This window comes from Corylus avellana, chromosome ca11, assembly GCF_901000735.1.
Source record: "Corylus avellana chromosome ca11, CavTom2PMs-1.0".
In the NCBI taxonomy this organism is placed as follows: domain Eukaryota; kingdom Viridiplantae; phylum Streptophyta; class Magnoliopsida; order Fagales; family Betulaceae; genus Corylus; species Corylus avellana.
This window is the reverse complement of record NC_081551.1, coordinates 4,640,179-4,657,814: the sequence shown is the minus strand read 5'-3', so window position 1 is coordinate 4,657,814 and position 17,636 is coordinate 4,640,179. Positions and strand designations below refer to the sequence as shown.

General features: G+C 33.5%; 2 protein-coding genes across 2 annotated transcripts; one reads left to right on the top strand and one right to left on the bottom strand.

The window, feature by feature from the left end:
• Positions 1 to 1,907: 1,907 nt before the first annotated feature.
• Positions 1,908 to 3,772, top strand: LOC132166601 (protein NEN4-like). Its single transcript, XM_059577450.1, has 5 exons — positions 1,908 to 2,357; positions 2,496 to 2,542; positions 2,852 to 2,915; positions 3,044 to 3,226; positions 3,336 to 3,772. The coding sequence occupies exons 1-5, from the start codon at positions 1,908 to 1,910 to the stop codon at positions 3,429 to 3,431; spliced, it is 840 nt and encodes a 279-aa protein (XP_059433433.1). The 3' UTR covers positions 3,432 to 3,772.
• A 6,430-nt stretch (positions 3,773 to 10,202) lies between these two features.
• Positions 10,203 to 16,599, bottom strand: LOC132166250 (sulfate transporter 2.1-like). Its single transcript, XM_059577032.1, has 12 exons — positions 16,270 to 16,599; positions 16,100 to 16,148; positions 15,797 to 16,004; positions 15,541 to 15,715; positions 15,332 to 15,397; positions 15,002 to 15,232; positions 14,758 to 14,884; positions 13,894 to 14,180; positions 11,341 to 11,534; positions 11,166 to 11,251; positions 10,579 to 10,655; positions 10,203 to 10,388 (listed from the first exon to the last, which is right to left on the bottom strand). The coding sequence occupies exons 1-12, from the start codon at positions 16,597 to 16,599 to the stop codon at positions 10,242 to 10,244; spliced, it is 1,977 nt and encodes a 658-aa protein (XP_059433015.1). The 3' UTR covers positions 10,203 to 10,241.
• Between the last annotated feature and the right edge of the window lie 1,037 nt (positions 16,600 to 17,636).

The following is a 17,636-nucleotide window of genomic DNA, read 5'->3' as shown; positions in this document are numbered from 1 at the left end:
ACTTGGACATTTCCTTTGTATAACGTTTTCAGTGAGGTTGGGTTTTTAACAAAAAGTAGCACATTGGTAGTGATGCCAACAAAAAACACATCTCAACTAACAAGGGTAATTGTCTTTTTGATCCATATAAGATCACTGGATTAATTTCTTGTATGAGTGGAGAGATACCTATCAACTAATTTCACTTTTGTTAGGAATTATGATTAGGAAAAGAGAAAATTACATGCACTCTCAATATACGCTTTTTGACATGACATTGAAAATTACCGTTTTGGATGGATCGCTATTGAATTTTAGATTTCATGGTGATTTTTATTGTTATGTTAGGGAGTGTGGACTTGAGAGTGCATGTAGCATTCTCCAAGAATAAATCTGTGTCCAAGAATAACTCCTGTCTTTACCCCTCACTCCTCTTCCCCTGCATGTGGTTCTTACGTATTTCCCCACCATTTTCCTTTACCATAGGAGCAGTAGATCATTAATTTTGTTGTTTATTTATTTATTTTTATTGTGGATTACTGTCTCCCATTATGTGTGTAACTTTTTGTTGCATAGATAAACGAAAGGGAAATGTTAAGTGTTTTTTTAGTCCTAGTTGTATATTATTTTTTAAAAATGTAAAAAAAAAACTGACCCTTATTTCTTTGAAAAATGTTTGGCTTCATTAAAAAGTTTATCTTTTGGCTATTTTAATTCTAGGTGACATGACCTATTTTAAAAGTAATAAATTTTAAACAATAAATTAATAGATTTCTAGAAAATGGGTCATGTCACCTAGAATTAAAATGGACAAAAGATGAACTTTTTAATGAAGTTAAATATTTTTTTATTTCTTTCACCTGATTATTAGAAAATAATATCTACCTAAGACGAAGAGGATACTATGAAAACATAAAAAGAGCACCTAACATTCTTCCAAAAGAAATCGTTGTCCTATTAGCTCCACCATTCTGCAGGACATGGATATGGAACTCCTCATCTTCGAGTTCAGATTTGGCTTTTACAATGTTTCCCTTCTTGTTGTGGTCTTCATCTTGGTTGCCACTTGCCATTGTAGAAGACCTCTTCTAGCTGGTTTCTTTGTGTTCTGTATCAGAAATTGCCTTGTGTGACTCATTTCTTGTCTTTCAGCCCAATATACATTGGACCCAACCTTTTTTTTTGTTTTTTTTTGTTTTTTTAAAGCAATATATTTTTTTGTTTGGGCTTTGTTTTCGAAGAGCCCGCCCCTAATTTTTTGTTTTCTTGTAAATGTAAACCAAACCAGGTTTCAATGCCAAAAATCCATTAACATTATTATTGCCAAAAGTCCATAGGTTTTATTATTTACCATACTCAAATTTCCTTGCGTAGAAAGATTTGTTTCTTAATTAAAATTTAATTAGTAAGGAATTGAAGGACCAGCAATTTCTGTGACATACGTTTCACAATTCCGTGGAAGTGATTTGCCCCAAATATTCAGGCACATGTGCCTTCTTTTGATGGTAAACATATCTAGTTTACGCAAGATGGTAATTGGGAATATTCCTGTCCAGAAGACTTTGCTTCAAATGTTTCAACATCTTCAAATCATAACGTATTTGATGAAGAAAGTTGAAAACTTTTTCAAAAGTTTCTCTCCTTCAAACCCGAAAGCAAAGAGCAGAAAGCTAATCCTTGGACCTTGTTCTTTATAATATTCCAATCTACCTGGAATTGCTTTGCATAGAACATCCTGATCAAGATGCCAAGAACACCCTTTATCCTAAGCCTAAACAAATAACTTGAACTACAAGAAAACCAATCTCAACAAGAATTCTCTTCTTCTCCCTCTCCTTCTCCTTCCCCTTTCCTCTCCCCTTACTTCACCCATTTAAACGCACGATGGTACTCATGTTGAACACAAACAAAAAAAAAAAACTTTCGAAATGGAGACGTATAATTCTGGCAAACAAAGCGCAGCAGAGATTGTGTTCTTCGACTTGGAAACGACAGTGCCCAACAGAACTGGGAAACGTTTCTGGGTATTGGAGTTTGGAGCAATTGTCGTTTGCCCACAGAAACTTGTCGAGCTAGAGAGCTACAGCACGCTCATACGACCCAAGGATTTGTCTGTGGTGCCGTTGAGATCAGGAAGATTTGATGGGATAACAAGGGCAGCTGTCGCAAATGCGCCGGTTTTGGAGGAAGTTGCCGACAAGATATTCAGTATTCTGAATGGGAGAGTGTGGGCAGGCCACAACATCCAAAGATTCGATTGCATTCGTATTAAGGAGGCATTTGCTGATATTGGTCGGCCGGCACCGGTGCCGGTTGGGATGATTGATTCTTTAGGAGTCTTAACCGACAAGTTTGGGAGAAGAGCCGGTAATATGAAGGTATGCATTAGCAAATCATTGAACATATCCAAACATGTTTAATTTCTTTATTTGATCAACATTATTTGGGGGATTTTAGTGTATATTCATGTAATTAAGAAGGAAATATTCTTGACCTGATCGATCTATTTTTATTAGATGGCAACATTGGCTTCTTACTTTGGGCTTGGTCAGCAAAAGCACAGGTATGGAATTCATCTCATTAGATATTTAGGGTCCGATTGATTTTACGGTTTCAAAACGTAGTTAAGGGTTTGATAAAAACATGTATGGTTTAATTAGCTTTTAAAATCGTACGTGTTTAAAAAAACGCATCTAATTGCTTGAAATTTGAAAATAAATATATACCATTTTGTAAAAGCACATGCATTCCCAAATGAGATACTTTATACGATTTTGTTTAAAAACGCACTTTTAATCAATGAAATCGCGGGATAAAAAAGGGACTCTTTACATAAAATCATAACCATGGCTTTTACAACAATGTCAAACAGAAGCCTAGACGATGTTCGGATGAACTTGGAGGTCCTCAAGCATTGTGCAACAGTGCTCTTCTTGGTATGCACTTAATCTCCCAAAAGTTTTTCAACAATGTTTGTCAAGATCGTAATTTTTTCATACAATTAACATTGTTTTGGGGGTTAAATATATATTGATAATTTGACGTGGAATATATATGGAATTAGGAATCAAGTCTCCCCAGCGTACTACAGGGCAAATGGCAAGCATCTCCCACAATTATGACACGAAGTAGAAGTAGTATTGGAAAATTGGCATGCAGAGAAGAAATAAGTAACCCGCGGAAATCTCCACCAACTTCTTCTGCATATCAGAGAGCAGTTCCCTATACAAGAGGAAGCTTGGGAAAGGTTTTAGTTATATATATATATATACACTTAATTTTCTTTTTTTGGATGAATATATATATATAAACACGCACATAATATTAATTAATTTATTTAATTGATATGAAAACAGATGATGACAGAAAGAGTGAGGGATATCTTGTGTAAAGCTCAAGGAAAACCCCTTAACAACCTCATCCTCAAGCATTCTCATACGCTGCTCCGATGAGAGTCAGAGGAAAGTGGTCGCCGATTTCGCATCTGCATGTCCCGCCGTCCGACATCCTATATATGTGGTTTGAGACCACATGCATGAATTACACGTAGATCGAGTACTTACAACGGTGGAAAAGAAATGGCTCTCGTTTTGAATGCCTTCACGTCCTTCGATTTGACACAATATTTCATGCACGTGAGGATGCTGAATCCGTCAAAAAGATGCTCTACAAAGACACCATTAATTCATTTGTATATTCTTAATTTAATTGATTAATTGGTTTATTCTTTTTAAAGCAATTGTTATTATCCAGAAGCAATTGGCTCTGTATGTAAATGTTACTAACTTGTAGTAGTGCGACTTTAATCCACCGTAATATTCTTTCCAAAAAGTTCAAACTGTGTTTTTATTGTGATATATATTACAACTTTTATTGTAAATTTCTTATAAACTTGACTTGGAAGTTTGTAATTGGCATGATCAGCTCATTGGTTAGGCCAATTTGGCCGTTATCTAAGGCTCCCCGGCCCAATGGAATAAGGTCCCAATTAGCAATGGTATAATTAAGTTTTGTTTAACAAAAAATATTTGAAGGCCCAATTATGGTCAAAATTGAAAATCTAAGAGTGTTCTGCTTAGATTTGTTTTGTACAAGAAGCAATCAAGCATCAAAACAATTTTTGGGATCCATTATATTTTAGAGGTGTATTTGCTATAACCCAATGCACATTAATTGATTGAACAAAATTGGTGAGGAAAAGTAAGAGTAATTTTAGAAATTTCTCTTGTTTTCCTCTTGAGTCTCTCCAAAAATGATGTGGCTATTAAAATCACCATTGGGCTTGTGATTGATCATTATTATATTTTGATCAAATGTTGATTTTAGTAGCCACATCATTTTTGGAGGGACTCAAGAGGGACACAAGATGGACTTCTAGAATTACTCGAAAAGTAATGTCTTAGTTAACGCATTTCACTTTAGTTTTAAAATTTGGAAAATTATTTGACCCTATACACACACACACACACACACACACACGTATCCCCTTAAACTAATTAACATTCAATTTGCAATTTCTTTAAAAATTAAAGATTGCTTCAATGTTCTCCCCCACTTCCTCAAACTATCAAACATTGGCGATTAACTTTTGTCCTGCAAAAAGACAAAAATGACTCTAAAACTTTGTCAGTAAGACAAAAAATACTCTTATAAATTTACAAAAAGGAAAAAAGAGGCCGGAAGAAAGGTTGGCCTCTTTTTATTTTTTATTTTTCATTTTTCATTAAAGGCATTTTTGTCATTTGGGGTACACTGCAATTTTTTGGTAGTTTGAAATGACATCGAAGCAATCTTTAGTAAAAGAAACATTACAAATTGATGAGTGTTAATTTGAGGAGTATGTATAGGTTTCCCTTATAAGTTATAACTAATATATATTCATCTTTAAAATATATTAATTTTGTTGGGTGGTCTTAGGCCTCTCTCACCCCACCATTGTTGGGGTTATCCCACATCTTTATCTCCCCCTCATACATCGGGCCCTGGGTCGGAGTAGCGATAATTCATTTTTCCTGTGGACTGTTGGGCCGAGACTTGTTGGTAAACCTGGGCTCTAATATCAGTGTTGGGTGGTCTTGGGCGTCTTTTAATTCCAAAAGCTAGTTCAAGAGGTGAGGCTTTCCCTCACACTTATAAACTCACCACTAGCCTCTTCCATAACCGATATGGGATAACCCCAATAATTTTTCCAGTATGTTTTACAGGGGAAAGAACAAACACACAATTACGCAAACATTATGTGATATTCATAGAAGTAATGCTAGATACCATCTTTTTATCATCCTAAAGCAGATGTGGCTTTTAAAATCACCATTGAATCAAATTTCAAGTATGATTCATCTAAAATTTAATGATAATTTTAAAATTCACATCAACTTTAGAAGGATAAAAATATGGTACCTAGCATTACTCTATTCCTAGAGCCTCCTGCAATTCCATGTATGTATTCTCTCTAGGAAATGCTGATCAATTAACCAAATATAAATTCGCACCTTTATGTTATATATATGCCCTAGCCGGCAAACATTGAATTTGTGTAATAAATTAAGCTGAATTTCAAGAATAATCATTTGCATATGTGTTTTATATTAGCTAGCTTCATTTATGTATTTATTTTTGTTTGACTAATTTCGGATTTAAGACATCCATCCACCTCTTCATGTCACCCAGACGGCCAAACCTACAAGCATAGAGTATCACGTGCTAATGGTTCAAATTCAAACAAAGTGGAAGCCTAAAAGGAAGAACAAATAAAGTGGAAAAGCCTTTCCTAAGCAATAACCTCTTATGTATATGCGGTTCACCCACTAAGCAATAAAGTGAAACAAGGCTTAAATACAATGAATCTAGACGCCTTCTGAGTTCTTAATTAATCTTACTTTCTATAATACAAGAGTCCTACCATGCCGCTGCCGTCGGACATATATTAAAATAATAATAATAATAAAAAAAAAATTATTAGTTAAATTTCTATGACTTAATATTTAGTTTTTAATGCCTTAAAACTTGTTTTTAGATTCAAAATTAAAACTTAGGGGTGGAAGGTTACCCTTTAGGGATGGTATCACCCAAAAAGAATTCGATCATCTTAAATTTGATGTTAATGCCTCAAATTTGGTACTAATGCCTCAAATTTGATGCTAATACCTCAAATTTGGATTCTCCTTTAATATTTCTCTTCTTCAATTTAAATAAAAATAAAATAAAACTAAAAAAAAAAAAAAAAAAAGAGTAAAATGTCTGACCTCATGGCAGCTAGAAATCTCTATTCATAATACAATACATTCCATTGACCTTGAAGAAGCCTGCTTCATGAGTAGAGATTTTTGGCAACCTGGGGTCATTGATCCCAGCGTTTGATGTGGCCAAGAAAATTTTTTTTCTTAAAAAAAAAAAAAAAAAATTAGGTTAGAAATCTGAGTAGAGATTTCCGGCTGCAAAATTTAGGCAGCCAACTGTCAGTCATTTTGCTTTTTTTTTTTTTTTTTTGAAGTGAGATATTAAAGGGAAATCCAAATTTGAGGTATTAGCACTAAATTTGAGGTATTATTACCAAATTTGAGGCATTAGCACCAAATTTAGGATGATCGAATCCCTTTTGGGTGATACAATCCCTAAAGGGTTAACCTTCCACCTCTAAATTTTAGTTTTGAATCAAAAAATAAGTTTTGAGGCATTAAAAACTAAATATTAACTCATAGAAATTTAACTAACAAAAAAATAATAATAATAACAAATTTTTTTAATTATTTTTTTTAATATATGTCCGACGCATAGCAGGACTCCTGCTTCATGGACCATGCACTAATCCAAAAAGTGGTTTTTACACGCGTTAGCTCTCCAATATTTCTTTTGAAATAGATAGTATCTATTTTATGGTCAGAATTAAAAGTTGGTATATATACTTAGTGGTATAAACAATATCATGTTATTTATTTATATATTTTAAAAAAAAAACACGCCGACATTAATATTATATATACCTTTAAATGTACTAACTTTAAATATAGACTATATAATAAAGAGGATCCCATAGTAAGCCTGCGTGTGACACATAAATGCAAGCTAATGGGTGCCGGCCAAAAAGTGTCATGATAAATAAGGTCATTTCGTAAACTTTGTTTCATTCAAAATATAGACAGGAGTGATTAGTGATAAAGAGTCATTATTTATGCTTGAATTGGTTGGACTTTTACCCACTGATCCACAATAAATGCTCTAATTTTTTCTTTTTCTTCTTTTTTTTTTTTTTTTTTTTTTTTTTCAATCTAAAATAATTAACTAAAGCTATCTTTTTTAATTTTTGTTAATGACTTTTCAAATACATTTTCTATCGGATTATCTATTTTTCTTTATACCATTTAAAGACCTTTACTTTTTATAATCCGAACAACAGAGAGAAAAAGCGAGATAGAAATACTTAATAAAAAAAAAAAAAGAAAAAAAGAAGAATGTGAGAGAGAAAAACATAAAATACTTGTGCATCGAATTGCCAGCTTTGTTGGGTCAACTTAGGGTTGAAGGCCCAATCATGGTCAAAATTGAAAATCTAAGAGTGTTCTGCTTATATTTGTTGTGTACAAGAAGCAATCAAGCATCAAAACAATTTTTGGGATCTATTATATTTTAGAGGTGTATTTGCTATAGCCCAATGCACATTAATTGATTGAACAAAATTGGTGAGGAAAAATAAGAGTAATTTTAGAAATTTTTCGTGTGTCCCTTTTGAGTTCCTCAAAGAATGATTTGGTTATTAAAATCATTATTAAGCTTGTGATTAATCATTCGTGAATTTTGATTAAATGGTGATTTTAATAGCCACATCATTCTTGGAGCCACTCAAGAGGGACTTCTAGAATTACTCGAAAAGTAATGTTTTAATTAACGCATTTCACTTTAGTTTTAAAATTTGGAAAATTATTTGACCCTATAAATATACGTACACACACGTATCCCCTTAAACTAATTAACATTCAATTTGCAATTTCTTTAAAAATTAAAGATTGCTTCAATGTCCCCTCACCCACTTCCCCAAACTACCAAAAATTGGCAATTAACTTTTGTCCCGCAAAAAGACAAAAATGACTCTAAAACTTTGTCAATAAGACAAAAAATGCCCTTATAAATTCGAAAAAATAAAAATAAAAGAAAAGAAAAAAAGAGGCCGGAATAAGGGGTGACCTCTTTTTATTTTTTATTTTTCATTAAAGGCATTTTTGTCATTTGGGGTACATTGCAATTTTTTGGTAGTTTGAAATGACATTGAAGCAATCTTTAGTAAAAGAAACATTACAAATTGAGTGTAAATTTGAGGAGTATGTATAAGTTTCCCTTATAAGTTATAACTAATATTCATCTTTAATATATATTATTTTCCCAGTACGTTTTACAAGGGAAAGAACAACACACAATTATGCAAACATTATGTGATATTCCTAGAGCCTCCTCCTGTTCCCTGTATGTATTCTCTCTAGGAAATGCTGATCAATTAACCAAATATAAATTCGCACTTTTATGTTATATATATGTCCTAGTAGGCAAACATTGAATTTGTGTAATAAATTAAGCTGAATTTCAAGAATAATCATTTGCATACGTGTTTTATAGGATTCGGCTTACATGCTGTTATTGTATTCTATAATTTAATCAACGGTTAAAATTAAATTTCTCATAATCTTTCTTCATTTTCTCTCCTATATTAAAAGCTTCTAAAAGTAAATCAACTTTAAGATTCAATCTTGACCGTTGATTAAACTACAATATACTTTCTGTTATTTTAATAACAGCATGTAAGCGGTATCCTTTTTTATATTAGCTAGCTTCATTTATTTATTTATTTTTGTTTGACTAATTTCGGATTTAAGACATCCATCCTCCTCTTCATGTCACCCAGACGGCCAAACCTACAAGCATAGAGTATCATGTGCTAATGGTTCAAATTCAAACAAAATTAAAGTGGAAGAGTTCGGTCTAAAAGGAAGAACAAATAAAGTGGAAAAGCCTTTCCTAAGCAATAACCTCTTATATATATGCGGTTCACCCACTAAGCAATAAAGTGAAATAAGGCTTAAATACAATGAATCTAGACGCCTTCTGAGTTCCTAATTAATCTTACTTGCTATAATACAATACCTTCCATTGACCACGAAGAAGAAGCCTGCTTCATGGATCATGCACTAATCCGAAAAGTGGTTTTTACGCGCACTAGGTCTCCATTTCTTTTGAAACGGATAGTATTTAGCTATTTTATGGTCATGATTAAAAGTTGGTATATATGATTAGCGGTGTATATAATATCATATTATTTATTTATTTTAAAAAAAAAAAAAACACGCTGACATTAATATTATATATACCGTTAAATGCATTAACTTTAAATATAGATTATATAATAACGATCGAGGATCCCATAGTACGTCCGCGTGTGACACATAAATGCAAGCTAATGGGTGCCGGCCAAAAAGTGTCATGATCAATAAGGTCATTTCGTAAGCTTTTTTTCATTCAAAATATAGACAGGAGTGATTAGTGAATAAAGAGTCATTATATATGCTTGAATTGGTAGGACTTTTAACCACTGATCCACAATAAACTCTCTAATTTTTTTTTTTTTTCAATCTAAATTAACTAAAGCTATCTTTTTTAATTTTTGTTAATGACTTTTCAAATACATTTTTTTATCGGATTATCTATTTTTCTTTATACCATTTAAAGACCTTTACTTTTTATAATCCGAACAACAGAGAGAAAAAGCGAGATAGAAATACTTAAAAAAAAAATAGAGAATGTGAGAGAGAAAAACATAAAATACTTGTGCATCAAATTGCCAGCTTTGTTGGGTCAACTTAATTAGGGTTGACATGCATCTTGGTACATAGTGGATGTCAACTTAGGGTTGGGTTGACATCTTGGTACTTAGTGAATGAAAGAATCCACGAGTCAACAACCCCCACAGCTTCGTTTCAAATTAGCAAACAGAACCTTAAAAAACTTCACGTATTTCAAACATACAACACAAGTTTAATATTACATTATCTCCAACACAAATCACCACACCAAAATCAACGTACGTACATCTTATTTTCTGCCCCACAGTCGGAATGAGGAGATCAAAACCTACCATCTCTCATTATTATACGTCCCATACTTCTATGCACATAATTAAGCAGTATGGGACTCCACGACACAAGAGAGAAGCAAGCAAGAAGCAACAGTACTTTATTGATTTATTTTTCCTTAAGTACTCCTCTTGACAGAGTCATTTAGGCTTGAATGGTAGCCCTTTTTCCACCAATACTTGCATCCACAGCTTCTCCAACAGTCAAGAAAACGTTTCCTCCAATTTTACTCACAAAGTTCGCCAACCTTAGCTTGTGAATGACTTGCCACCTAGGACTGGCAATGGCAAACTGAGAGAGAGAGAGAGTTGATTAAAGGGTACAAAAAAAAATAATAATAAAATTAAATTAAATTAAATTAAAAAAAAAAAAAAATCCAACGATTCGAAATTGATTGACATACCTCCTTCACCACTCCCCACTAAAAATAAAAGAGAAAAGAAACAGGAGAAAAAAAAAATGTTAGTTCTGCAGCCTTTACCTCCATTCCATGTGCTGTGAGATTCTTATGCAATTCCTGCAGACTAGCAATTCCTGAAGTGTCGATGTCCATTAGACCTATGCAATTATAAAACACAAAAAGAAATAGGAATTAATTACCAATTAACCTCTTGAAAGCAGAATATCTGTGACGTATATATGCACTGTACATAATATATATATTAGAGGTCTCTTCCACTTGATGGTTCAACTAAGCAATTTTTAATCACTAATGGCAGACATATTCTTCCAATTAAGTCCAAATAAAGGAACATCTCTCTTCTCAAATTGACTCCTTCCCTCAAGGGTTTTATGAAACTTAAGTTCATTAGTTATTACAGTGTTAAAATAGTAATCAAATGATTAAATTCAATATTTTTTATAAGTTTAAGTTTTTGGAATAAGCGGTGGTTTAATATATATATATAGTATCAGAATAAAGGTTTCAGTTTAAATTTTGTCTCCATCATTCACCTCTTATTTCAATTAAATATTTTAGGTCAGCCCACACATGAAGGAAGATGTTAAAATAATAATGAAATAATTAAATTTCGATCTAATTAAGGATCTCTCCCCACTAAAACTTACTGGAAGTGTCAAGAACTACGAGTTGAATAGTTCTTTTTGCATTTCCTTTTGTGTCCTCCGCTTCTTCAGTAACCCATGTCATGATCCTTGAACAACAAAAGTCAATTAATAGTTATTCATGATAATTTTGAACTTTGAATCTTTCTAGTGTGCGTAAGTGTACGTATATATATACCTTTCTACAATGATATTTGCATTTGCAAAACATAGCAAGGCGGATTTAACACGGATTATGACGGCCCCGGGAGTTTTTGCTGCCATGGGATATTGATTGATGTCGCAGAACATATCAGTTCCAGGAATTCGTCCAAGAGTTTCTGTGCCTGGTCGAATTGAGATGAGAAGGATCTTTGCAAACGATATTCCTACCTGCACCAACATCTACCCTTGTAAACGATATCTTCTCCACAAATGTGAATTATCATCACGTACGTGTTTATTCGTGTTCGAGTTGCGTTAAAACATGGGTATAAGATTATATAGATTATTTATAACATGATCTATTTAAGTAAATGACACAAACCCTTCAGGGTTTGTGTCAGGTTCGTGAATTGTGTCAAAAACTTTTAACCTTAAATGTTACCCTTTAAACTTAATATACTATTTTTGTGTTAAGTTTCGAATTGAATTCGCCCTACACTAAACAAACCTACCTAAGTTCTTGCCCAATATACAACACGAATTTCAATACACACTGGTGAAGCTTATAAATGGATTAATGGACTGCCATGAAAGGGATGGCTATTTGAATGTCAAATCCCATTTCTTGGTGCTCGGTGTGTCTTTAAATAGGGCCAACCCACTAGCAAAAACTATCGGTGGTCTCACACAATTCACTCATTACATTACACATTTCAGCGTCCAAGCTTGGCGTCTCGAGAAATGGGACCATTGTCACCGGAGAAAGATGGTGCTAGCTGTAGCAAGGCTAGGCCATTAGAAAAATGGTGGGGTATACGACTTCAATTGAAATTGGTGATCACTATACACAGTTTTAGGGATCCACCATGAGGATCTTGAGCCAAACATTCACTCAATTTGACATGATGACTTGCACCAATCATAAGGTTGTTGAACTATAAATTTGTGCACTTCTTGCCTAGTTTCCTTTTGTTTTTTTGTGGGGATGCAATCCAAGAGTGTTAATTGGTCGAGTCTTGGAAAAGTATTTTGAGTTTTGGCTTTTGAAAAGAGTTATTATAAAAATCAAAATTGAAAAGTACTTTTGGTGGAGACCACATTCGAAGAAGAATGTTGTAGACATATGGAATCTACAAAAGAAAATTCATGGGTGGTGGCCGCCATGAATTGAGAATTGTTTCTAAGAAAGTAAAAGAAGCAATAACAAGAAACTACAAAAAAAAAAAACAAAGCATCCTTGTGGCTGGCCTCCATAGATGGTGGCAGCCACTGAACAAACTCACCGGCCATTGGCCCATTGCGGAGTTGTCAGACAGATCTAACGGCCACTAGATAGCTTAATGGTCACTGTAAAACAGATTTGATGGCCTCCACCCATGGAGGCTAGTCTCCACTTTTTTTAAAATATTTTTACAAGTAACAATGCCAACCTCGATCGACATCTAAAAAATATAACACGTGTTTTCAAAACATTATTATATGAAAGTATGAAAAGGTATTTTAAAAATTGTTGTGTTTTATTTTTGAAGAAATTACACTTGAAATACTACTCTATTAATTTGCAATATTGTTTCCTTCAAATTTAAAAAGTTTGAAATGTGAGGAGTTATTATACCAACCCCTTTCATTTTCCTCCATCCGCTAGGATTTTCTTTTAAATTTTAACAGAGGAAGAGAAAATGACAAAAATACCCCTTCATAAAATTTTTTAAAAATTTTTTACAAAAAACACAAAAAAAAAAGAAAAGAAAAAAGGACACGCATGGCCACCAAGAAGTTATATTTTAAAAATCCTAAGTGCATAGTTGTATTTTTATAAATTTTATGAAGACATAACAAACATTTTACCCGTTAACCAATTAGGTTAACAAAAAAATTTAATGGTTTGGGGTAACTGAAAGAGACTAGTAGAATAGAGTAATTTTATAAGAAAGACTGAAGTCTTCCTAAATGTAATATAGCTTTTAAAATTACCATTAAAGTTGAGACAATAATTATTAAGTTTTAATCTATTAGTGATTTTAAAAGCCACGTCACATTTGGGAAGACTCAATGACGAGTACTCTTCTAGCATTCCTTGGTAGAATAACAACCAACATTTCTACTTTTTAAAGTTTGGAGGACATTGCAAATAGGATTGTACTGAAAGAGGTAAGTGTTGTTTCTTATTTATTTTTATTTTTTAACAAAGCATTTTGTGTTTTGTTTTTTGAAAAAGTATTCTATGGTTAGTTTAATTCAAATGGTGTTAGTGGTGGGACTACATTTCTAAAAATTCATTTGCTAACTAGTCTTTTTCAGTGTTTAAAAAAGTGAACTTTTTAAAGGTTGCATTTTACTATAAATAGGGATTGATCATTGTACAGATTTCATGATATATTAATTACTCAATAACTAATTCAATAAACTTTTTTTTTAAAAAAATAATAATTTAACAATTTTTAGTTTCTTTTTAATTGCTCTGCGCATATTCTTTATTAATTAGTAGAAGCCTAGCTCCAAGTACTTCTAGCTCCTAGCTCATATAAGCACAAGTTTAATAATTTGCACCAAATTAAGTAAAAAGTAAAAAGTAAAAATGTCTTACCGCAACTAGAAGGCCAATCTCCACGGAGACAAACAACACACCGAAGAATGCTGCGATGCAAGTAAGGAAATCAAATTTATCAATCTTCCAAATATTGTAAGCTTCATTGAGGTCGATGAGTCCAGGAAGAGCAGAAAGAATTATTGACGCAAGGATTGCTATTGGAGTGAAATATAAGAGCCTTGTGAACAACTGCAACGATATAATCACTGTAATTGCCATCACAATATTGGAGACTAAAGTTTCACAACCAGCACTGAAGTTTACTGCAGTACGTGAGAATGAACCTGCAATATATAGTTTAATGGTTTGTTTATTCAGTTAATTAAAGGCTAATTAAGATGAAATAGAATAGTAATTAGTAATTAACTTTAAGCATTTATTAATGCAGATATTTATGGGGAAATATTTAAAAAAGAGAATAGTACTAAATTGGTTTTGTCGGCTAAGTCCAGCTGGTATGCGAATGCGAGCTCTCTCTTTCATAAAAAGTAGATTTCATACTACTTGGAAATATACATAATAAAGAAAAAGCAGAAGCAGAGAGAGAAAAAAAAGGGATAAAGGCTTTTAGGGTTACTTCTTTAATATATTGAATTATATTCCAATGAGTCATACTTATAAAAAGAATTAAGAAAGTTGTGAACAACAAAATCTAGACTAATAAGAGAGCAGAAGCAAGAGAGAAGAGAAACAGATAACGGCTCTTAGGATTACATCTTTAATATATTGAATTGTATATTACAGTGAGTCATATATAGAAAAGAATTAAGGAACTAGTGAACATCAAAATTCTAGACTAAAAAAAAGTCTTAATATAAAAAATAATCCAACTTAACGAAACAATGACAAAAAGAAGCTCACCGGTTGCAACATAGCAAGAAGTGAAAGAACCTATGATGTTCATGAATCCCATGGCAACCATTTCTTTGTTTCCATCAAGGTGGTATCCTTTAATCGATGCAAAAGATCGGCCGACAGCAATCGCTTCCTAAAGTTGAAATTGTTAATTAATTAAACTACTGTAATAATTAGCAAGTTTAAGGTATTTGTTTTGTACTACGTAATATTTGTTGGAAGTCGAATAAATTAATGGTACGTGACCAACCGTGAGTGCAACAAGGGCAACAATAAGTCCAACTTTAGCCACTTCTCCGACAAAAGGGCCAGTGAGCTGTAACTGATGAACTGAGCTTGGATTGAAGCCTCCTTTGATGTGTTTAACAATCTTAATCCCATGTTTATCCGCTTTTGTCAGGAAAACAATAAGAGTCGATAGTATGACAGAGAGGAGAGGGGCAATGGCTGGCAACCAGAAGAGTCTCTGTTTCTTTTTACCCTGGGAATTATTAATATGAGTGAAAAGTATTAGAACTAATTCTGAGAGCATATATAATTAACAAAAAAAATTAGGAAATTAAGATTAGTAATCACTCACCAGAAATCGAGCAGTTAGGATGAAACTGAGGAATGCGAAGCCAAGGATAAAATTATGAGGATCCCACTGCAATGGAAGAAGCACAAAAGAATGAGAACAAATTCTTTCACTCATTGTGCTTTGTGAATATATGCTTTCAAGACTCTACCGCTCCTTTTTCCCTAAAGGAAAAAAGAAAAGACAAAGAAAAGAAATATAAATATATATACATGATGATGAATTGATTTCCAAACTGATTCCAACACAGATATTATATCAGTCTTGCTTGTGAAGTGATTAATCCCAAGTAGTCCCTTAAGCTGTTGAAGACCAATTACTATGGCTGCTCCAGCCACAAATCCCACAATAGCAGCATGGGACAGGAAATCCACAAGAAATCCTAACCTGTAAATTTGGAAAGAAAATTAACCAAAGATTATATTAAGACATGATGAGATGTAGTTTAGGAGAAGAATTAATAGTCACCTGAGAATTCCAAAGGCAGCTTGGAAGATCCCTGCAAAGAATGTTGCCGTCAAAACAAGCTTTGTGTAGGAAACTGGATCAGCCACAGGATCTTGGAACTGCTGAATCATTGAAGGCAAAAGCAGTGAAACCACAGCAACGGGTCCAATTGCTATCTCTCTTGAAGTTCCCATTGCAGCATAAATGAGAGGCGGCACCACACTCGTATCTAGTTGGAGAAGCATACAACCAAATCATAAGTTTTACATATAATTGACTTTATTGATCAATAGCAAAAAATACCCTTTGAATTAATTCACTTACAGAGGCCATATTGAGGATCAAGCTTTGCTAAAGTTGCATATCCAATACTCTGCATTGAAACTCACATTAATAAGACAATATGGAAAAACTAATTCTAGTTTAATAAAAATGTCATATCTCGAGTTTCTGACATCGAATTAAGACAAGCTTAATCGTGTTCTCTAGTTTACCTGGGGGATGCAGAGGCTAGCAATAGTTAGACCGGCAAGCAAATCGTTCTTAAATTTGGTTGCTGTGTAGCTTCGACACCAAACAAGGATCGGGAAAAAACCTTGCAAGAATGAAACGACGTGGTCTGATGCAGGCTGATTCTTGAGGGACAAGAACTTGTTTCCGCAAGGTAAAACGGTGTCCCTAACAGAATCAATGAGCTCGCGCAATGGACTTGGGGGCTCGGGGGCATTAAGCACCCACTGAGCCCTTTCGGCATGGCCGGCATTCTCCTCGAGGTCCGGGATTTCCTCCGGCGAGGAGGCGGCCTCCGGGGCTGGAGCAGCCATAGAATTGAAGTGTTTGAGGGAACCTGAAAAAGACCTGTACTCTCACTCTCAGAGCAAAGCGAGCATCAATATTATCAGACCAAATTTGAGGCTAAACTGCAAGGACCATTGCACAACCTTATAAAACACAAAGAAAAAGGTAAAAATGCGATGGTGGAGAATTTTTGTTTTATAAAATAAACCTTACAGGCCGCCTAGATTTGCAATCTATTAGGTATAAATTAAGTACATGAGCGAGTTGTAAAATTAAATCCAAATTCCACTCAACTTATAATATATATATATATATCACTTATCAAATATCCCAAGTGCTAGGGCGGTAATTCTTTACACCAAGCTAATTTACCATTTTATTCATATTTTGTACGTTAATTATATTTTTAACGGTAATGACATCCAGCTAACTAGATTTGAAAGTTTTGGAGAGACATAATTTAGTCGTGATGGAATGTGGAGCAACATAGAAAATCCTACTGTGATCAAGATCTTCTTAAAACTGTAATATAAGACAATGGAGATCCAACTAGCTGACAAGTTGTACGTTAATTAAGATTGTTGGGATCTCGCAGCTTTTTGTATTGGCTCCTCAAATCTTCTGGGCCAATACGAAACTAATTTAACTTCCAGATAGATAGATATGTCCGTCCTAGTACAATCTTTGTCTGGTCGGACGTACGAGGCAATTATTTCAAGAGTACGCAGAGAGAATTGAGGGTCAAAAAGATGATTGCATTTACGATCGAGGGGACCCAAAAAAAATGCAAAGAAAAGGAAATCGAACAGAAGCTTTGTTGATTTGGAGATTAATGCAAATTGAGCAATTGAAATGGAAGAGAAAATCCTCTCAAATTAATCGTTATTTTAATGCAAATGAAACATATATAGTTTGCATGACAGCGACAATGTTATAAATTGATATAAAAAGAAATTGACTAACTTGGAAATAAAGTACCCTCCAATTAAGGTAATTAAAGTTAAATCACGTTTTTTTAAGACAAAAAACATTTAATATAAATCAAGGTCTCTTGACTAGATAC